Genomic DNA, 22,486 nt, shown 5'->3' with positions numbered 1-22,486 from the left:
CTTTTTCTACGACATTTATTCCTTTTCTCATTCTAATTACTAATTAGCTATAACCTTCCATAGCTTTAACAAGCTTGTGTTAGCCTTGGCTGTCCTATACTTGCTCTGTAGACCAGGCTGGCCTTGAAAAACCAAAAGAAAAAAAAAAAACTAAAAACAAACCTATCATATGTTCTGTTATACCGTCCCTCAGAATATAGGCAAAAGACCTCACATCTAGAGAAACCTGCACATACATGTACATTGCTGCTCTATTCACAATAGCTAGGAAATAGAACCAGCCTAGAAGGCCATCAGCTGATGATTGCATAATGAAAATGGAGGAGATATCCATAATGGAATTTTATTCAGCTTTAAGGAAAAATGAAATTTGCAGAAAAGTGGATGCAACTGGAAAATATATTACTAATTGAATTAATGCAAGTGTGCTAGCTGGGTTGGTTTTTTGGTTTTTGGTGGTTTTTTTTTTTTTTTTTTTTTTTTTTTTTGGTCAATTTGACACAAACCTTGATATATATGGGAAGAGGGAATTAGTCCATATCAGAGAAGAAATGGAGAAAAAGCCTCCATAAGACTGACTTCCATATACAAAGTGAGCCCAGGACCACCAAGGTGACACAAAGAAACCTTTTCTTGAAACAAACAAACAAACAAGATTGACTTCTAGACAAATCTGCAAGGCATTTTCTTGATTAATAGTTAATGTGGGGGACCCAGCTCATTGGGGACGACAGCACCCTGGACAGATAGTCCTGGACGGTATAAGAAAACAGGCTGAGAGCTGGGTGTGGTGTCACACAGCTTTAACCCCAGCACTCAAGGGACAGAGGCAAGTCTATCTCCGTGAGTTTGAGGCCAGCTTGATTTGCACAGTGAGTTCTAGGATACCCAGGGCTACATAGAAAAACCCTGTATCCAAAACAAAACAAACAAACAAACAAAAGCCTGGTGGTGGCGGCACCCTTAGGAGGCAGAGGCAGGTAGGTATCCAGTTCCAGGATGGCTAGGGCTACACAAAGAACCAGAAAACCTTAAAAAAGAAAAAAACCTCTAAGATTAAAAAAAAAAAAAAAAAGAGGAGGGGGAGGAATATGAAAAGGAAGATGAGGAGGAGAAAGAGAAAATAAAGAAGGCAGGAAGAAAAGGAAGGGGGAGGGAAAGGAATGAATGAATGAATGAATGCAGGATTGTTCGAGAAAGCCATGAGGAACAGGCCGATATGCATCTGTCCCATGGCTTCTGTTTCAGTTCCTGCCTGCAGGTTCCTGCCCTGACTTCTTTCGGTAATGGCCCTTTACTGGAAGTGTAAGCTGAATAAGCCCTTTCCTCTCTGACTTGCTTTTGGTCATGGTCTTTATCATAGCAAAAAGAAACCTAAACTAAAACACCAGGCCTAGAAGGAGAAATGTCAGGTGTCTTCTCCTTCATAAATGAATCGTGGCTTTGAGTTTTGAGATGTATGTGTTTAATAGGAAGTGTCTGCAGAGGCCAGGGGGCTAGGAAGGGCCCATGAGAGGGAGAGGGTTCTTAAGGGGACACAACACATACAATATGAAGATATGGGGAAGAATATTGGCTGTTAAAGGTTTACACAGAGATGGGAACAGGAAGTAGGGAGGTAGGGGGTAGGGTGGGTAAAATAATATTAAAGGTATATTTGAAAAACCCTGTGAAAATCCACTACCTTTTAATATGTTTTTAAAACATGATTTTAAAAACCAGACAGAATTTGAACTGATAGCCTACATGGGTGGAAAATGATTACCGCCAAATTCACAGGCTACAAAATGAACATCTCAGTACCAGGCATGGGTTTCCTCCCAATGAGTTACAGGTCACGGAAGCCCCAGAGCCCCACCCCACCCCCAGCCCCAAAAACACAAGCTACTGCTGTTGGCTCTTGCCCAGCAGAACCAGGTGGTAGGACCCTAAAGCAGAAGATACCTCACACTTTGTTTGCAGGACAAAGAGACAGCAAGCTGGAACTGATCTAAAGACTTACTTCTGCTGACTAGCTTTCATAATGCCAGAAGATGCTATGCAGGCTGCTGGGAGAGAAAAGCCACGCGCGGCATCTCTGAAGCCATGCCTTCAGCTGTAAGACAACCTGGCAGGATGGAGAAAAGCCACGCGCGGCATCTCTGAAGCCATGCCTTCAGCTGTAAGACAACCTGGCAGGATGTGCCCACTGGTGCAATTGTAGAGTGACGTTCCTGGGGTAACCAAGTGCTTTTGGATTTAAGACCTATTCCACAGGAGGGAATTAAGATGATGCTGTAAAGCCGGGCGTGGTGGCGCACGCCTTTAATCCCAGCACTCGGGAGGCAGAGGCAGGGGGATCGCTGTGAGTTCGAGGCCAGTCTGGTCTACTGAGTGATTTTAGGCTACACACAGAGAGCTACCTCAGCAGGTCAGGCTCTGGGAGGAACCTACTAGTGTTGTTTTGCTTACGTGGATGTTAGCCAAGCCATGTTCTAACTAGTCATGTGAATGCCCTTAGATCACTATTTCCCTCAGCCGTGGCCAGAGAAGCTTCTATCTGCAGCGATCAGCAGTTAAAACACATCCATAACTGGTCAAAGTGCTGAGAGTTAGTGACAAAGAACTGCTCAGTCTTTTATTTTTTTAATTTGTTTTGTGATATGTTGTCTTGTTGAGACAGGGTCTTACTATGTAGCCCTGGCTGTCCTGGAACTCTATGTAGGCCAGACTAGCGTAGAACTCACAGAGCTAGATCCTCCCGCCTCTGTCCCTGAGTGCTGGCATGTGCCACCACACCTGCCTGAGAGCTTGGCCTTAAATGAAACCTTCGCATCAACAACCACAAGATTCAGGGAAGGTTGAGGAAAAGGAGCGGAAACAACGTAAGAGCTGGAGGGCGGAGCCTGGTGAAATGTGGTCTTTTGCACATGGCATGGCTGCTGCACTCATGAACTTACGGCAGCAGGGTTACCTGCACAAGATCAAGCCAACAAAATCAGTCAACAGTCCAGCAGACAGTACTAACTAGAGAGAGAGGAAAAGGAAGAGGCGGGGCTGGAGAGATGGCTCAGAGGTTAAGAACACTGGGAAGAAGAAAAGTTTGAGGGTAGATTTCAGACGGATATGATCAAGATACATTGTATGCACCTAAAAAAATTGTCAAAGACTAAACAAAAGACATTCTGAAAAAAAATTTTTTTCCGGGCATTTATGGTGCATACCTTTAATCCCAGCACTTGGGAGACAGAGGCACATGGATCTCTGTGTTCAAGGCCAGCATGGTCTATAGAGGGAGATCTAGGACAGCCAGGCAGGGCTACACAGAGAAACCCTGTCAAAGGAAAAAAAAGAAGAGGTAAAAAGCAACAGAAGTAGACACCAGACATCAACCTGCCCAAGTACATGCACACATATGCATACAGTGAAACAGTGAACACACATGCACACATATGCACACAGTGAACACACACACAAATATTTTCGTGCCTACAGCAGCAGCACATAACTAAAACTGAAAGCATAGCCCTAAGCAAAGACAAAATGTAAACTTGTCAAGTGTTCTACTGAGAGATGGCTCGGTGGTTAAGAACACTGTCTGCTCTTTCAGAGATCCTGAGTTCAGTTCCCAGCAACCACATGGTGACTCACAAACTTCTATAACGTGATCTGATGCCCTCTTCTGGCCTGCAGGTATACATGCAGGCAGAGCACTCATACATAAAATAAATCAATAAATATTGGGGGGGGCAGTACTAAGGAAAGGGTGACTGGACAAATGGCTCAGCTATTAAGAGCTCTGGCTGCTCTTCCAAAGGACCTGGGTTTGCTCACAGAACCTGCATGTCTGCTCACAACTGCCTGTAAGTCAAGCTCCAGAGGATCTGACACTCTCTTCTGGCTTCTGTAGGCTCCAGGCACTCAGATATACATGCAGACAGAACACCACATTTGCAAAATTAAAAGGAAAATAACTGTTAAGCCCTTTAACAGCCTTTCTCCACTCAACCAAGACAGATACCCTCGACTTTTCTACACTGGCCTCCTAGACAGGGACAAGTCTCCCCCACTTGGAAAAGAGCAGAGGGGCTCAGCATCCTCCAAAATCACATGGTAGGATGAATCTGGCCAGCGGGGGACAAAGCAGGCAGTCCCCTGCCCGACATGCCTCGCCCTTTGTGAGGCAGGCAGAAGTCTACCTGGGATGGGAAAGTTTCTCACTCCAGTCTGAAGTAGGGTCTAGCTAGAGGGTGGTCAGCGAGCCAATGGGAGCCCTCTTTCTCCATGAACACGGGAGTCAAATGAAAACGTCACAGCTGCCAGTCTCTATAGTGCACTTCACTGTCCCCAAGGTACTGCACACAGCCCTGAACCCCCACTGTTGGCACAAGATGCCTTGGAACCCTGAAACCCATGGGGCCTTTTATATTATCATTATTATTATATGTTTGTGTGTTCAGCGACAACTGAGAGTCAGCTTGCTTCTATCCCGGGTTCTGGGGCTCAAGCTCAGGTCATCAGTCACGGTAACAAGCACGTTTACCTGCCGAGCCATCTTACCAACCCCTTTTCTTCTGGGGCAGGGGCTGAAGCCCAATGGCCATAGATCGCTCTCATTCCTTAGCTCTAAGTAGCCTGGGCCCCAGCACTGGCTCTCCCCTGGGTGTGGTAAGTGAGCTGTGTCCTTAAGAGCAGGTGGGGAGGGCTGGCTACAGGAACATAAGAGAGAAGTAGGACCAGTTCCCTCCAGACTGCTAGTGTGTGGCCCAGGGCGGAGCCCCTGGGTTTAAAGAGCAGAACCGACCCAAGCTGTCCTCAGACTTGCTCTCCTGCACCCAGCACCACTCACCCAGCTGGGGTGATCTCCAGGTGAGTAAGTACATATTTGCTAGGTCTTCAGTGTGCTATTTTGGAACTGGTGGCCAAGAGACCAGCTGAGGAAGGGATGGTGGGTGCTGATCGCAGCTAGGACTCTTGAGAACTGAGCAGCTATTTGGGGGTTATGAGGACAGAGATGGCCTCTCCAGGACTGGAGACTTCGGACTCTGTGATGGTGTAGCAGAGAGTTGGGGGTCTAGAGGATGTGAAGAGTCAAGCTCTAGCAGAAGGACATGTGCAATGTACGTGAGAGCTAATCCAGGAGCTGTGGGTTTGAAGGAAGGGGTAGGAGAAACCAATGAAGAACAAGAGAAAGCCAACTTCAGAGACTGGCTAAACCATAAACCCCATGTCCAGGAGTTTCTCATCCAGTGTTCCATCTTTAGGGCAAAAGGCTCAGGTGGTTTGTGTGTGTGTTGTAGCAGCCTTTCAGTGCTGGCGTATTTTTTTAGGGTTGACAGATCATAGCTTAGCATGGGGGTGGGGGGGGGGGAGGGGGGGGGGGGGGGGGTGGCATACACCTTTAATCCTTGCAGTTGGGGGGCAGAGGCAGATGGATCTCTGAGTTCGAGGCCAGCCAGAGATAAGTATACTAGATAGTAAGAGTGGCTTCAGAACCAAACTCATGACACTAGCCTATACACAGCAAAAAATGGGATGGGCAAGGGTTGTCAAATACAACAACATGTAAAGTGGGGCACTAGGTAGGACCCTACTCACAGGAGAGAGGGGCTATGCCTCACGCACCAGCAGACATCTGCAGCAGGTCTCTACTCTCTGAGTGGATCTGGGGCTGCTTGGAGCAGAGTCCTGTCTCCAGAAGAAGAGGTCTAGAATTGCACCCTCCAACCCTGGCGCTGGATGCCGAACCTACCTATAATTCAGCCTTGCTACCCCAGGCCTAGATGTTTTCACGTAAAATAGCTAGGGCCTGATGGTTAGGAAAGCCTAACTCCTATCATGACTTAGAACAGACATCTCACTTTGAGCATTTGGTTTTATTTTCCTGAATTCCCTTTTGTTCCTGTCTCCTACAAAAGAGTTGATGATAGTTTCCTCCATGTGGTTGTTGTGAAATTGAACTCAGGACCTTTGGAAGAGCAGTCAGTGCTTTTAACCTCTGAGCCACCTCTCCAGCTCTCAATAATCTCTTTATAAAGCTGTTCACAGAGCCCTCTGTGGTCACCACAGGGTGTTATGCTCTGAACACTTAACTAGAATTAAGCAATGTACATACTCAGGCAGTCACTAGTGCCATCTGTAGATATGAAGGTGGAAAATAGTCTTTTTTTTTTTTTCCGAGACAGTGTTTCTCTGTGTAGCCTTGGCTGTCCTGAACTCACCTTGTAGACCAGGCTGGCCTTGAACTCACAGGGATCCACCTGCCTCTCTCTCTCTTTTTTTTTTTTTAATGGTAAGCGCTTGCCTAAGTGGGATTCACACCTCTGTTCTGCCTCTGACTAGCAGGGTGAGCTGTGGCAGGTCACAGACCACAGACCCAAGCCCACCCACCTCTACTCTGCATCTCACCCAGCAGCCTGCAGCCTTGCCCTGTATCCTGACATGGAGGGAATAGCCTGTGCCTTCCTCCTGCTGCTAGCAGGTGAGTTCTCCACACACTCCACCCACCAAGGCAGTGGAGACAACAGCCTCTCCCCAGACAACCGCTCCCCAATAAATGTGTTTAAACAATATGCTTCATGAAACCCTAGTTCAGGTGGAATGAGGATATTGAAAAAAAATTGCTTGATGGCTATTGAGTCAGTAGACTATGAAAAATGGACAAGTTAATATCAAGGTAGGCTGTTTCTTTAAGAGGTGGACAAAGAGCCTGGCTCTGTCCAAAGCTTCTTGGGCAAGGTTAAAAATGAACCAGCCATCCTGTTCAGAGCACAAGAGAGAATAGCAGGGCAAAAGGAAGGGCTGTGAACGCCTCAGAATGAGTTGCAAAAGCCAAAGCCTGCTTGGGATTGGTGAAGACGTGAGTAAGGGATCTGATGGGCCCAGAGTCACTTCCCAGACCCCTCTACGTAGCTGGCTCTTCAGACACCACTCCTGCTTCCCTCACCCAGGTCTGCCTGCCTTGGAAGCCAGTGACCCAATTGCTGAGTACCCACCACTGCACCCTGGCAAGTGACACCTGCAACCTGCCTGCATTTCCCTTCTAAGACCCCATATCCTGTCTCCTAGTTCTGCTATTTATTTACTTTTCATTTACTGCAGATAAAGGAAGTCCCTTCTATTATGGTAAGAGCTGACACCAACTCCCACCCTCACCCACCCTATCCCACTCAATCTTTACTTTAGACCTCTTTGCCAGGCCAACTGATGATGGTCCATGACCCAGTACAGAGAAGATGGGGTGGGACACTAAACCTGTTCCTTGTAAGAGCTCAACATAATGATGGAAAGGGAGTGCCCTGGAGCATGGAGTTGGGGGTGGGAGCCAGGACTGAGCCCAGTGAACCCTGTCCTTTCTATAAGTTCTACTTTGCCTCCCATGGCACTTGTCCCCATGAGGTACTGTGACATGATGTACCTATTAAACCTGTCTCTTTTTACACTGGGATTTAAATGCCATGTGGGCAAGCAGTCATTTATAGGGCAAGTGGGTGCTTGTAAAGGCCTCCCACAAAGCCCTATAAATACTTTTTGAGTGAATGTGTGAGGGTACTGTGAGGCTCCGTTTGTCTTCTCTTTGCCCCCACCCCCAGACTGGGAGAGCCTGCAACTGGGTGGAATGATCTTTGGAGGGCTCCTGTGCATCGCTGGGATTGCCACGGTCCTGAGTGAGTAGAGGGAGTGGCAGAGTGGGGAGAGGAAGGCTCAGGCTCAGACTCAGACTGGATCAGACTATGTTCTTCCTCTCCTAGGTGGCAAGTGCAAATGTAGGCGCAGTCACAAGCCCGGGTAAGACAGTGACCCAGCTGTACCTTTGGCTGAGCACACCTATGTGATGATGTTCTAGAACCAACAGAACCACTACAGCCTGCCTATTCACTAGGCTCGTTAGGCTTTTTATGAAGATAATACACTTTCAAGGGCCCCAAATTGGGGAGAACCTTGTCGTTTGATATGTTACTATGGAAGAGTAAGAAGGTCTGTGTCACAGCAGGGTATGGCAGTGCATACCTGTAATCCCAGCACTTGGTAGAGGTAGGAAGATTAGCAGCCCAAGGTCATCTTTGGTCACATACTAAATTCAAGACTAGCCTGAGACCCTGTCTCAAAAGTTCAAATGCATAAATGTAAGGTAGGCACGCCCCTGCAGGGGAGGGTAATGAGAAGTGCTGAGGGACAACAGAAGACCTTGATGCTCACCTGACTGCTTTCTCTCTCCAGTTCTTTACCTGGGAAAGCCACTCCACTCATCACTCCAGGTGAGCTGGGCCTCTGGTGGGATGCAGGGATGGAGAGTGATGGGGTTGCAGAGGGAATAGGTCACTGAAAAACTCAACTCCACAGGCTCTGCCAGTACCTGATGAACTGAACACAGGACCAAGCTGGAGGCAGCTCTGGCCAGCCTCATGCTGTCCCTCCTCATTGGAGACTTTCTTCCCAGGAAATGGCCTCTCTAGAGCATACTGTTGTCCTCAGTGACGGGAAGGGGGGAAAAAAGTATCTGAAGCTTTTATTAAACTGGTCTTGCTGCTCCTTTCTATGGCCGAGTGACATCCCACCCCCACCCCATGGATGTGGTGTGGAGGGATGTGGGAGTCTGTCCCCTATAGCTTTTTATCTGGAAGCCCACTCCCAGCAAGATCCTACCTTATGAGAACCTCCTCCTAGTTGTGTGCTCCAAATGCTCTCCCATGGCTCCCAGTCCAGCAAGACCCACAGGAACAAACCATGGATTCCAGTGTTCTATCCAAAGACTAGAATTTTCACTTTGTGCCTAGAGCCTCTAGCAGTTCTGATGGCACAGACCTCCTCCACATGATGTAGTTGAGAATGACTTGCAACGGCTCAGCCACTCTGAATCTCCATCCTGTGAGACGTCACTGACCAGCACAGGGGAATCCCCCCCCCCCAATGTCCTAGGATGTCATGAGACAGTAAGAGGGATTGAGTAGAATTCAGGGGTCCCTGGGCATGGAGGTCGCAGGCCACCTCTTTAGCGGGCAGAATGCCAGGTGTCTGAAGTAGGAATCAGGCAACTAGTAGCAGTGGCCTAGAACTGGACCCCAGAGGCTTCTGAATTTTACCTCAAAGGTGAAAAGAAAATCTTGCTACAGAATTGCCCTGGATCAAGGATCAGGGCATACAAATGTCCAGGGGGCAAAAACGACCTGGCCTGTGCCTCTGCAAGAAGTGTGACTGCAGTGTAGGTGTGACTGTAGCAGTGCCCCCTTGAGGCACTTCACAATGCTCTTCTGCCCCAGTGGAATCCCACTCAGACAAAGCAAGGTTACTGGCAAGTCTCCTGTGACGGGCTTGGCTGAAATGTGTCTCACAATCCAAGGCATAGGAAGCTCTGCTCTGGCCTTGCCTAGCACACCTCTGAGATGCAGGCTCTCTTTCCAGCCACTTCCAAAGTGGAGATTCCCAGTACAGAACCCACACCTATGCTCAGCTGCTTTCCTGTTCGTGGTAGCAGAAACCCCTCACCTAAGTCTGTTGCCTTCAGGCTACCAACACTGCAAGGCGGCCCAGGCTAGCCTTAAACTTTCTATAAAACACAAGATGGCCTTGAAGCTCTGGTCTCTTGCCTTCCACTTAACCAAGCACAGGGATTCTAAGTGTGGGCCATCACATTGGCTTATGTGGTTGGTGGGAGGGCTCAAATCCAGGGCCTCCTGAATGCTAGCAAAGTGCTGTCAATTAAGCAATATACCCAACTTTAGAATGTTTCTTGAAATTTGGATTCCCTGTCCCCTACTCCTTTTAGTGACCAGAGATGTATATGACTCTCTGCACGATTCTCAAACACAGAAGGCGGCAGTATGAGAGAACATATGGAACCCTGGCTTTGCAATGGGGGCAAAATGTACAGTGAGCTAGTGTTAGCTCCTGAGGTCTAACGGTCCTCAGGCAGTGAAATCTCTATGGGAAGGCTTTCTTTTCTTCCTCGGAGTTCTTCAGGTATAGACATACCTGTCCCCAGGTTTCTCTCTATGCAAAATCACTGGAAGCTCTCACTTCTGCTGCCAGACTATTGTACCTGGCAACAGGCAACTTCAAACTCCTTCCCCTTCCTATCATCTCGGTGTTCTACTGTCCCAGCAGTTTTTTGTTTTTTTTTTTTTTGATTTATTATGTATATAGTGCTCTGCCTGCATGTGCACCTTCAGGCCAGAAAAGAGGGATCAGATCACATTATAGATTGTTGTGAGACACCATGTGGTTTCTGGGAATTGAATTCAGGACCTCTGGAGAGCAGTCAGAGTGCTTTTAACCTCTGAGCCATCACTCCAGCTCATGGTTCTTAACCTCAGTTTCAACTCCTCAGACAACTGACCCTTTCACAGGGGTCACCTAAGACCCCTGGAAAACAGGCATTTACATGACAGTTCATAATAGCAAAATCAGTTATGAAATAACAAAGAAAATGGTTTTTGGTTGGGGTCACAACTTTAACTGTATTGAAGAACCGCAGCATTAGAAGGTTGAGAACGACTGAGCATCTCAATGTATACAAATCCAGTATACAGGGCCTCAAATCCAGTTAAGCCCTCTTCTTGAAGAACCTAGTTGCTTCTGAGGTTTAAGACTGCTCCAGAGACAGTCCAGTGGCTACGCCTTGCTATGTGATTATGTCCCTCCTACTTGTGTTGAAGACTATTTTGGTTTCTTGAAGTAGATTCTTCTGTAGCCTAGGCTAGCTTTGAACTATATAGCCTAGCTCGACCTTGAATTCCTGATCCTCCAGTCAAGTGCCACCACATCTGGTTTTACTGTTCTGGGTATGTAACTCACGGCCTTGTACATGCTAGAGATATGTGATATAGTCCTAGCCTTTGAGAATGCTATAGAGGCGCTCCCCTAGCCTGGCACTTAAAAATGTAATACCGAATATGCAACAAATGAATAATGTTAAGTGTGATAAGCAAGCGCCTTTCATTTCAGCAGCTAGAAGTAGATGCACAAGTCTGAGGCCAACCTAGCCAAAAATCAGGGGTCCCTGGGGCAGGCAACTCTTGGCATGGTGGTAGCAGCCCACCTCTTTTGAGCCCAAGATACTCTCAAATTAAGCAGCTGGGGCAAATGACTCATTTGGTAAAGACCTCAGTTCTGGTCACCAGTTCTTATTTAAAAGCCAGCAGAGCAATGTGCACCTGCAACCTTAGGGAGGAATGCAGGGAGTGAGTAGGTGGATCCTTAAGAACTCATTGGTTGGTCAGCCTAACTAAACTAATTAGCTCCTGCTGGTGAGAGATCCTGTCCCCCAAAAATAAAGCGAGGAGCGATCCAACGATGTTTGTGTAACACATGCATCTGCAAACACATGACCACCACACACACACACAAGATACAAGACAGGAGAAATGATTCTGTAGGAAACGACAATTACCAAGTCTCCCATGAGTTTGATCCCAGGACTAGATGGTGTAAGGAAAATCAACGGCCTCAAGTTGTTCTGGGACCTGCTTGTAACCCACACTTGCCAAGGATTTAAGTTTGATCCCAAGACTAACAAGAGTAGCACAGCAATTCCCTCAGAATTGAAACAGCCCCTCCAAAGAGGCAGCAGGCCCAGGGGTTAGTAAACACGCTAAGCTGTACACACGTAGAAGACAACTGCTAGGGAGACTGGGCAGCTCAAGTTTCCACCTGCCTGTAAGTCATGCAGGCAACTCACAGCTCCAGCTTTCATGGAGTCATTACCCAAATTAGGGTGGGCTACATTGTCATCCTGATTCCTGACTGACTTATAAATGTAAGAAATACTGGTTCATTAACATAGACTTTGGCATTAACATGAGCTTGGCCCGTGGTGGCCTGTAATGGGTTGAGTAGGTCTTTTATAAAGTAAGTATGTCTCACACAACCCAGTGGAAGCAGAACCAACTATAAAGAAAAACCAAACTTAATCATCCAAAAATAATAATAATAAAATAAAATAAAAATCAAGCATCAAACGCTGAATAGAGCTGGAGAAATGGCTCAGTCCTGGCCCCACGTGCCTGAAGATCTGAGTTTGATCGTTGGAGCCCATCTACAGAGAAGAAAGGTGGAGAGAGAAGAATGGCTGGAAGCCAGGTGGTGGTGCACACCTGTAATCCCAGCACTCTGGAGGCAGAGGCAGGCAGATCATTGTGAGTTCAAGGTCAGCCTGAACTACAAAGCGAGTCCAGGACAGCCAAGGCTACACAGAGAAACACTTTCTTGAAAAACCAAAGAGGCCAGAATGGTCTACAAAGTGAGTCCAGGACAGCCATGGATATTACACAGAAAAACCCTATCTCAAAAGAAGGGGAAAAAAAAAATGACTGGAAGGTCAAAGGCCAGCTACTAGTCACCATACAACAGGAGACTCTGCCTAAACAAAGTAGAAAGCCAGAACAAACAGTTCTCTTTCATCCCAACTTATACACCATGGCACACACACACCTGAATCCACATGGGGACTGCATACAAACTTAAGTTATGCCTGGCGTAGTGGCACACACCTTTAATCCCAGCACTCAGGAGGAAGAGGCAGGCAGATCACTGTGAGTTCGAGGCCAGCCTGGTCTATAAGGCTACACAGAGAAACCCTGTCCAGAAAAACAAAACAAACAAAAAAAACTTAAGTTATGTAAACTCTTGGGAGGTGAAAGCAGAAAGCTCAGTTCAATTTCAAGCCAAAGAGTTTGAGGTTAGTATGGGCTACTATGTGAGACGCATCAAACCACCATGAACCTAATAGAAACTGCTGACACTTAGAAAAAGAAAACCCTTGTAGAGCTGGGCGTTGGTGGCGCATGCCTTTAATCCCAGCACTCAGGAGGCAGAGGCAGGCGGATCTCTGTGAGTTCCAGGCCAGCTTGGTCTACAAAGGGAATCCGGGACAGCAAAGGCTACACAGAGAAAGCCTGTCTCGAAAAACCAAAATAAAAAAGAAAAACAAAGAAAGAAAATCCTTGTAGGCCTAATAACTGGAAGGCACTCAGGATGTTTCAAGTAAAAAAATAGAAACTTTCCCCAAAACTCAAAATATGCTAGCATAAACTTTAGGGCTTTGCCTGAGCACTTGGGAGGTATAGGCAAGAGGATCTCTGTGAGCTGGAGGCCAGCCTGGTCTACAGAATCCAGGAAAGCCAGGGCTGTTACACAGAGAAACCCTGTCTCAAAAAACAAGAAAAACAAAAACAACTATATTAAAGAAAGAAAAACATAACTTTAAGTTGGGCACAGTGACTCACACCTAAAATCCCAGCTAAGAGGTACAGGCAAGTGGATCACTGTTAAGTCCAAGGCAACAGAGAAACTGTCTCAAAATAAAACTAAAGAAAAATTTAGAGCTTTAAATCAGCATTTTTCCTCAGTGCTAGAATGAACACAGGGCCTTATACACAATAGACAAGCCTCCAGCAGGGATGCACACCCAGCACAACATGTAATATTTTTACCTATACCTTGGGGAAACTGTCCATTTTGCTCTGACCACACAGATTTGACACCTTTCAAGACTCAACATTTTAGGTTTTGTTGTCTAAGTGTTGTATGATACATTACTAAGCTTTCTTTCTTTTCTTTTCTTTTTTTTTTTTTAAAGATTTATTTATTTATTATTATGTATACAGTGCTCTGCTTGCATGTACTCCTGCAGGCCAGGAGAGGGCACCATATCATATTACAGATGGTTATGAGCCACCATGTAGTTGCTGGGAATTGAACTCAGGACCTTTGGAAGAGCAGGCGGCACTCTTAACCATTGAGCCATCTCTCCAGCCCCTAAGCTTGCTTTCTTAACACAAGAGGAACTGGCCTACGAACGACCGTGTCTGAACAGCATAATGCCAGATTAGTTTTGCAGACACTAAACCTGACCTACTGGCTGGCTGTAGCAGAGGCCTGAGTGTACAGTGCTTCTAGCACACAGGCAGGTCATAAACAGTCCTTGCTTCTTCTCCAAATCAGCCTACCAAAACAGTGCCCCTTGCGCCATCTGTAAATGATTCGAATGCATCAAGAGATATTGCACCATTTTAAAGTTCTGAAAACTTTCAGAACAATACTTCTGTTTATACCTGTCTCTGTCCACCCTCCCCACCCCTCACCATACCTCCTGCCACATGCCCCTACTCTCTAAATAGTTCATAGCTCTGGGGATACAGCTACCAGTGAAAATTCTGAAAACATGGGCTAAGTCTTTTTAAGGAATACTGAAGCCTTGGAGAGTTTCAGACACCTCCTGAGTTGGCACAAGCACTTGTGGCCAATCCAGGTTCACCCCACTAGAGCAAACTTCTGTACCTTACAGCCTGGCCTTCACAAGCCCACAAATATAAATGTAGGGACAAGACTGTTGGCAGTGTTTAAAATCACTTCTTGAGACAGGCGTGGCAGCGCACGCCTTTAATCCCAGCACTCGGGAGGCAGAGACAGGTGGATCTCTGTGTTCAAGGCCAGCCTCGTCTACAAAGTGAGTCTAGGACAGCCAGGGTTACACAGAGAAACCCTGTCTCAACCCCCCCCCCCAAAGTCACTTCTTGAAAAGGAGCAGTTGTAGCTGGAGAGATGGCTCACTGATTAAGAACACTGTCTGCTCTTCTAGAGGTCCCAAGAGTTCAATTCCTGGGAACCACATGGTGGCTGGCCCACAACTGGGAATCTGATGCCCTCTTCTGGCATACAGGTGCACTTGCAGATAAAGCATTCATACATAATTTCATAGCAAAACAAAGAAACAAAAAAGGAATGGGTGGGGGGTGCACGTCCTTAATCCCAGCACTCAAGAGGCAGTCGGATTGCTGAGTTTGAGGCCAGCCTGGTCTACAAAGTGACTCCAGGACAGCCAAGGCTAACAGAGACCTTGTCTGGAAAAACTAAAAAAAAAAAAAAAAAAAAGACCAGTATTTGATTCCCTCAGCACACATTAAGGCTCACCATCTCCTTAGGTACATACCAGACAGGCACATACATGCAAACAAAACACAGTAAAGGAAAGAAACCAAAAACTTCTATACACTTAAAATTAGGGAACAGTCAATAATGTTACTTGGAGCTAATTTCAAGATGTGTCTACCGGCTGTTCACAGCGGTTAGGAATATGAACCGGACTTCAAAATGTAGTCTTGGCTAGCCCAGACATTTGCTTGTCCCATCTCTAGGGTTAGAGCTTCACCACACCTATCATTTGGGTTTTACTGGGCATTCTTTCCCAAGAATACATTCAACTTTCTGGCTCTACACAACCCTAACCCCAGATTCATTTCACAACATGTGCTTCCTGATTTGTCTTCAAGGGGAAAAACAGTGGGCTCCTAAGATGTTTCCTACCACTGCAGCTCTTAAGCCACACAGCAGGGTTGGAAGTCTAAGGACCTATTTGTCATTAACACATGGCTTAAGAACCACAGGAATGTTAACTAGGAGGCCAGCCTGGTCTACAAGACAGAAGGGAAGAGAAAGCGCAGACACTAGTCAATTTAACTAAGTTAACTACCTTGTTGGGATTCCAGGATAGGACAAAGGAAGCCAGGGTATTAACTGTGGAAATCCTCTATGCAATAACCTTTGAAATGGCTTTTGCCTAGTGTGGCCAAGCACTGGGGACAAATTAAGACTTCCATTCCAGGTTGCCTTCGCAAGGTATGGCTTCTAGGTTCAAGAATTAAAAAAAAAAAGAGGAGCTGGAGAGATGGCTCAGACATTAAGACCTCTGTTCTTCCACAGGTCCTGAGTTCAATTCCCAGCAACCACCTATAATGTGATCTGATGTCCTCTTCTGGCCTGTGGTACATGCAGGCAGAGCACTGCATACATAAATTTTTAAAAATTAGGACCTCTCAAATGAGACCAAAACGCGGGGTATAATGGCCTAGGGCCTGCCAATGGCTCCCATCTATTCCTTTATAGCTGTTTTTGGAGGCATTCACTTATCACCCCTAAAAACAGCAGCCTTGGCCACTTACTATCACCAGATCGAATAAAACACCCAGTCCATTGCCAGGCATGGTGGCACACACCTTTAATCTGTCTGGTCTACAAAAGCCAGTAGAGCCAGAGCTACACAGGGAGGCCCTGGCTCGAAAAACCGCCCTACCCCACCCCAATACAAAAACACCATTCATTCCATTGAGTATTTACAATGTTGGGGCTCCAGCAGAAAAAAGTCAGTATTTAAGGTTTGAGATGGCTTCAACCTTTAAGAGAGCAATCAAGTAGGGTTGCCAGTGGTTACATGGCACTCCAGTTCCTGGGGGTATCCAACAACCTTTTAGCCACACAAAGGTCATTTTTAATAGTCTATCGCATATATAGTAGCCACAGGAGGCAGGGACTATGTACTTCCTCTGTGTACTGGGCTGCTTCTGGCCACTGTCTCTACAATGCACATGCCACTTATTTTAAAAGACAGTAACCTACTATATATATATATATGCCTGGAACTCCCTATATAGACCTTGTTGACCACTCTTCAGCCTCCCAAGTGCTAGATTACAGACACACCACCAGCTACCATTACTTTCAAACCCCTCTGAACATGTGTTTACAAGTCCTTCTCAACCACCCAGTTTGCTGCCTTTCGCTGAGTACATAAGCTGTGCCAGTCATTGTGAAAAAGTCTTTATTTTAAGAAAAAAATTTAGTTAACAAAAAATTTAACAAGTTTCACTTAGCAAAATACACCCAAAAGGAAATCACAGTACAAAGAAAGCTTTAAGTCAAGGCCTCACCAATTCCTACAGTATTAGTATTGTGTCTCAATTCTCAAAACTAACTTTTTAAAAGCTTAAACTTAACCTAAGGATTTTAAATGAAAATATAAACTAGAATGAACATGAGAAATGCTTCTTTGCATCAGGGATCTAGCACCTTTGAGTTCTCCAGAAAAGTACGTGTCCCCAGTGTGTCGTCCACTGTGGTGTGCTTGAAGATCCACTCAACATACTTAACACTACTTAACTCAGATAACATCACTCTTAAGTATACTACCAAAAATGTTAATTGAGAAAAGCGGAAGAAAATAGTTTTAGTTTACTCAATATTACATGCTAGAAGAAAAGTTTGCATGAGAAACACTGAAGAGGTAATTTTTTAATCCAGATTTCACAAACTCATGGTGCAAAGTGGGTCCCCCAGCTTCCTCTAGAGTTATAAACTGCTCTTGACTGCTTTATTGGCTGCCTGTGAAATTTTTGATTGAAATAACCCAAATGTTCCTACAATACTAATCATATCCACCCATGCTGTTCTGACCACTGTAGCCAGCCCCGTAACAGCCACTCACTGACTGGCTCTCCAGGCCACTGTAAGTTGCCTGAGCTGCTGACACTCCCATGCCCTGCATCACCTGGCTGCTATAAGCCCCGTTGCTAGCCCCTGTTGTTGAATTCAGGAAGAGTTCTATGTATCTGTGCTGCATGTTGGCCCTGTCCTTGGACATAGCTGCCACTGCTTCTTCATGGGTGGCAAACTCAACATCAGCTTCTCCCGTCACTCTTCCATCAGGGCCAATCTCAATATGAACTCTCACAGGGTTGAGTGGAGAGAAGAAGTTGTAAATGTCGTTCTCTGTTGCTTTGTAGGGCAGCCCTCTCATGTGGACGCAGTGGCCGGTGGTGCTCTGCACTGTGAACTCGCTGTCTCCATATCTGTGGTCATACATTCCTGACAGACAGTAGCTGAGGTCTCTCCCAAACAGGTCAGTAGTGAAGCCATAGCCATCACTGAGGCCACTGTATTCTTCATAGCCCCCATAGCCTGCACTATAGGCACCAGACCTCATCCTATCCAGGCCTGCCTGTTTCACAATGCCAATGTACCTCCGGGCTGTGCCAGGCCGGTCATAGGGCCCAGGCCTCTGCACAGACATAAACTTCAGAGGTGGGTCTGAGTATGACCTAACTTCCTCCTGGCTACTCTTGAAAACCTCAATATACCTGTGCCCTATTCTCTCCTTGTGCTTCCCTAGAGCTTTCTCCGCTAACTCTTGTGAGGCAAACTGAACGAAGGCCTCCCCTGTAATCTTGCCCTCCGGGTCCACAGGTAATGTGATCCCGTTTGGCACAATTTCCAACCCTGAGAAGAACTGAACGATTTCTTCCTTTGTGCATCCAAATGGGAGTCCCCGAAGCCTCACAAAGCCATCATTGGCACTGTCGGCGCTGTTTGGACCACTGTGCTTCAACACCCAATCCATCTCGGTTCTGTGTGACTTGAACACCTCAATATACCGGTGTCCCATGCTTTCCCTGTCTTTTTTCAGAGCCAATTTTACATCATCTTCTGACTCAAGTTCAACAAAAGCCTCACCACTCTGCCTGCCTTCTCTAGTATAAATGAAATGAACACCTGCGACCCCATCATGAATTGTGCAGTCGGAGAGGAAGTTTTGTACGTCCTCAATTGAGCAGGACCAGGGTAGGCCGCGGAGTTTGACCACATAGCCTTCACCTCCCTCAGGGCCCAGCATCATGAACACTTGACAGGGCAGATGTCACGCAAGTGATCTTTTTGTAGCTGAAAGAAAGAAAAAAAAAAGCTACTTTATACAATTTTCATTTAATATGGATAATAATAAAGATATTCATTAGAAACTTTTCTCCTTTCCACAGATGAAAGCTATAGATTCATGAAAATAAACATTAAGAAACAGCTATTGACCCCCATGCAAAAGAAACCTGGGCAAAAACCTCGGCTTGGAGGCACACACCTTGTAATCCCAGCACTCAGGAGGCAAAAAGCAGGCTGATCACTATGCGCCCAAGGCCAGCCTGGTCCAGGATAGTCAAAGCAACAAACAGAAACCAAACCAGGAGAGGGGTTGGAGTGAGTGAGTGAACGAAGGAAGGAATAAAGGAAAAGTAGGGTAGTGTTGGTGCACGCCTGTAATCCCAGCACTCAGGAGATAGAGGTAAGTTGATCCCAAGGCCAGCCCGATCCACAGAGCGAATTCCACGACAGTCAGGGCTACATAGTAAGATGCTGTCTTAAAAGAAACCAGAAAACCCCCAAAACCAACCAACCAAATAAGCTGTGCTGTGGTCTAAACTAGGCTAAAGTCCAAGCCCCACCCCCATCTTTAAAAAGTAAACTCCAAGGTTGACTGATCCACGACAGGCTTAAAACCATAAACAGAAAACAAAACAAACGATCAATCTATAACAGTTTAGCAAGTAATTGGGGGGGGGGGGGGGGAGAGGGAGAGAGAGAAGGGGGGGGGGGAGGTCTTGCCTCCCTGGGATTAATGGCATTTGAGGTCAGCCTGGTCTACAAAGATTCCAGACAAAGGCTACAGAGAAACCTTGTCTTAAAAACCCAAGGGGGCTGGGGGGTAGAGCCATGCCCTGGGCGATGGCACATACCTTTAATGTCAGCACTCAGGAAACAGGTCTATATAACAAATTCCAGTCAAGTGTGTTGGGGGATGGTCTGTATTTTGATGTTAATTACTGTCTTTTTTTTGTCAGTGACCCACCTTTTGTTTTATAAAAAGCCATCCCACCTGGGCAGGGCAAAAGCGATAGGTGGGGCTAGGAGAGAGGAATTCTGAGAAGACAGCCAAAAGGAAAAAGGAGAGATCTGAAGTGAAGAGAGAAGGCTGCCACGGGTTAACTGGAGAAGCACATGGCTGGTGGCGTGGATGGAGAATCCAGGCCAGATAAAGAACATTAACAAGTATTTGGGATTATAGATGGGAGGTATCTTGATTAAAAATTATTAGAAACAGATGACATAGATTAAGCCAGGGATCCCATTCCTGTCCTACTATGGGAAGTAGTTGAGAGGATTGATATCTGCCCCAGGTTAACTAAGGCTACTTTAAAATATAACCAAGTGTCTGTGTCTTGAATGATTACTAGCCAGGCCTACAGGTAATACAGATAATTTTTAAAAACAACACAAGTCAGAGCTATATAGCCGTACCTGTCAAGACATTGATAAAAAGACAAGACAGGAGTGGTGGTGCACGCCTTTAAACCCAGCACTCGAGAGGCAGAAGCAGGAGGATCGCTGTGAGTTCAAGAGCTTCCTTGTCTTCACTTTAATGTTGGCTACAAGTGTGTACTACCTTGCCTAGCCTGGCTCCTACTGTCTTGTCATTTGTTTTTCTTTTTTTGTGGAGTAGGGGTTTGAAAAAGGGTAGATCTGTGTAGTCTTGACTTTCCTGGACTTGCTTTGTAGACAAGGAAGCTCTTGAGTTTATGGTCAGATCTGGCTACCCAGTTAAACCAACCTAGATTCAACTAAAATCAGAAAACATGGCAACACTATTAGCTTTAACATACTGACAAAAATTCCACTTACCTGTGACTACACCAGATTGGAGAGGGCAAGAATGCAATCCTGTCCCCACGTGTAATGGTGTGCTAACTGAACTACAACTTATCATCGGGAAAATTGGAGAGAGGGTGCATTTTTCCAGAGACAAGGTTTCTCTGCTTCCTGAGCGGTACCATGTCCAGCTAATACTGGAAACTTACTGATAGGCTTCCTCTTTTAAATACAATTACATAGTTTAAAAGTTACCTTGCCCATGGTCTGAAGATAGGGCAAGCTAAGGGAGATCTAAGTGAAGAATAGCATGTATATGCATCTTGTGTGCATAATTACATATAAACATCAACACCTACTAGTTCCCAAAACATACCTAGCCTCTGCAGCAACAATATAACTAACCCCAGTATAGTGTTGCTATAATGAAGTCCTAGCAACCTTCCTTCTCACTAAGAATCAGAGTACACGTGTACTTGTTTGAGTAATGGGTGTATGATCCCAGAGTCAGGTATGGACTTGTGTCATCAGGAACTCACATCTGGTCCTACTTTTATGGGAGAATGTGTCCTAGTCCCAGATTTGGTCCACCCTTCCTGTTAGAAGATCCATCCATTTACTATTTGCTCTTTGTGGCCACCCTCAATGATATCCCAGAAACTCTCAAGGCCTATCCAGTAACTTAAAAATATCTACCTGATATCTAACTGTGGGAATCCCACATTACATCCTCTTCTGCTTCTCCAATAGCCTGGATCCTCCCTTCAGCCTCAATTTCTTTCTCTTCTTCCACATAACCCAGTTCAGACTCCATCATTCTACATGCAGTCTTTAAGCAATCTACATGCAGTTCTTTACTGTACAGCTCAGCTGATTATCTTTCAGACTGTCCCTTGGCTGTACTGAATAGTTCAGCTGCACTCAAAGAGGTAGAGAGGTGCCTTTAGACTAGTTTCCCATCCTCAGGATGTGACCAACAGGATCCTGCACATTTGGCTGTAATCCTAGTCTCTAGCCACTAGAGGGCAGGCCTCAAACTACCTACATAGTCTGACCTGGTGGGTGGCACAGTGCCTTTAACACCAAATACTCAGGAGACCCAAGACAGGAAGATCCCAAACTCAAGATAAATTCCTCAGAGCGTTCCTTATATTCCTAGTTTCTCTAACTCTTGTAAGAAACACCTATTCCCTGCTACCCTATCACAGTCTTCTCTAAGCACAACTGCAACTCAATTATAACAATGACCCACTAAGACTAAGTCCTATTTCCCATTAGTTATTAGAACTAAGGCTGAACTCATGTCCTGCAGTCATTGGGATTGGGAGAGCTGCACTCTTCTTATCTAGCTCCTATCATTTCCTGTATTTTCTCCTTGGTGCCTATAATTTCCCCCACTCTGTTCCCTGGAGGATTTGACACACATAGTAATTAATTCTCCCTCCAAATACCCTCTGCCCAACCTTGTCTACTTAAATCCCGTTAATCTTTCAAGTCTAAGCTCCAATACTCTTTCAAAAAATCTTCTCATCCTCCACATCCTGTCCGAGCCTCCACTTTCATAACATCCTTTACTGTGGTTTTTAAAGTGTCTTCACTACCACACTGGGATTCTACTTAGGACAATTTTGATGTCCATCGTTTCCTTATCCTTAGCAGACTAGGCACCCACTACAGCAGGCCAAAGATTAGCAGGGGATTAGCTGGCCACTTGGGGTCAACACCATCCTTCAGAGTGTAGCAGGCTTAGCCAAGGCCAAACACATGCAAGAAGTATAAAACAAGCAGTTTAGGCAGTTTCAACAATAGGACATGAAAGCATCCTTTCCTGCAACAGGTCCATACCTACTGCTCTTTTACTCAGAAAATGTTCTTTCAGAAGCTCAAAACTTACCAACAAAAACTAATAAAATTTTAGCCTCCTAAGAAAACTTTGCTTAACAAATCAGGACTTACAGTGACTTATCATAGTAGCTTACCTCAAAGAACTGTCTGTTCTTCTGCCACCGGTGCCTTCTATAGCCAACACTTAGGGAAGGTAACAAACTTTCCCTAAAAAAGACAAAAACAAGATTGGTCTCATGGCCTCAGAGTCCATGTGTTATTGTAACAGAAGGGACCTCCTGGGCTCAGAGCAAGCCCAGCTACAAAAGCCCAAAAGCCCAAGACCAACATATTTAGGTTTCCACACGGTTTGTTTACATTATCTTTTCACGGGTAGAGACATCAGCAAATAGATCTGCTTTGTAGAGAATTATAAATT

General features: G+C 45.8%; 2 protein-coding genes across 4 annotated transcripts; one reads left to right on the top strand and one right to left on the bottom strand.

Annotated features, from left to right (window-relative positions):
* Window positions 1-4,592: 4,592 nt before the first annotated feature.
* Fxyd4 (FXYD domain containing ion transport regulator 4) lies at window positions 4,593-8,474 on the top strand. Of its 3 annotated transcripts, none has more exons than XM_051154602.1 (7): window positions 4,593-4,848; window positions 6,392-6,460; window positions 6,930-6,986; window positions 7,081-7,104; window positions 7,572-7,646; window positions 8,200-8,237; window positions 8,323-8,467. In XM_051154602.1, exons 2-7 carry the CDS (start codon window positions 6,421-6,423, stop codon window positions 8,455-8,457), a joined length of 369 nt encoding a protein of 122 aa, XP_051010559.1. In that variant the 5' UTR covers window positions 4,593-4,848; window positions 6,392-6,420; the 3' UTR covers window positions 8,458-8,467. The 3 variants fall into 3 exon arrangements, with proteins under 3 accessions (XP_051010559.1, XP_051010558.1, XP_051010560.1); XM_051154601.1 differs by having other exon boundaries at window positions 4,595-4,848; window positions 6,395-6,460; XM_051154603.1 differs by lacking the exon at window positions 4,593-4,848 and adding an exon at window positions 7,731-7,767 and having other exon boundaries at window positions 6,299-6,460; window positions 8,323-8,474.
* Window positions 8,475-16,556: 8,082 nt separating this feature from the next.
* On the bottom strand, window positions 16,557-22,277 carry Hnrnpf (heterogeneous nuclear ribonucleoprotein F). Its single transcript, XM_051155170.1, has 2 exons — window positions 22,203-22,277; window positions 16,557-18,468 (listed from the first exon to the last, which is right to left on the bottom strand). Exon 2 carries the CDS (start codon window positions 18,422-18,424, stop codon window positions 17,177-17,179), a length of 1,248 nt encoding a protein of 415 aa, XP_051011127.1. The 5' UTR covers window positions 18,425-18,468; window positions 22,203-22,277; the 3' UTR covers window positions 16,557-17,176.
* Between the last annotated feature and the right edge of the window lie 209 nt (window positions 22,278-22,486).

The sequence above is a fragment of the Acomys russatus genome, chromosome 13 (genome assembly GCF_903995435.1).
Source record: "Acomys russatus chromosome 13, mAcoRus1.1, whole genome shotgun sequence".
Lineage (NCBI taxonomy): Eukaryota > Metazoa > Chordata > Mammalia > Rodentia > Muridae > Acomys > Acomys russatus.
The sequence above is the reverse complement of the archived record's forward strand: the minus strand, read 5'-3'. Positions and strand labels throughout refer to the sequence as shown.

Bases quoted from the DNA above. Each gene is read 5' to 3' on its own strand.
- Fxyd4 (XM_051154602.1), top strand. From the start codon at position 6,421: ATGGAGGGAATAGCCTGTGCCTTCCTCCTGCTGCTAGCAG. The intron at 6,461-6,929 runs GTGAGTTCTCCA...TCCCTCACCCAG, and splicing joins CTTCCTCCTGCTGCTAGCAG to GTCTGCCTGCCTTGGAAGCC. The intron at 7,105-7,571 runs GTAAGAGCTGAC...CCCCACCCCCAG, and splicing joins AGGAAGTCCCTTCTATTATG to ACTGGGAGAGCCTGCAACTG.
- Hnrnpf (XM_051155170.1), bottom strand. From the start codon at position 18,424: ATGATGCTGGGCCCTGAGGGAGGTGAAGGCTATGTGGTCAAACTCCGC.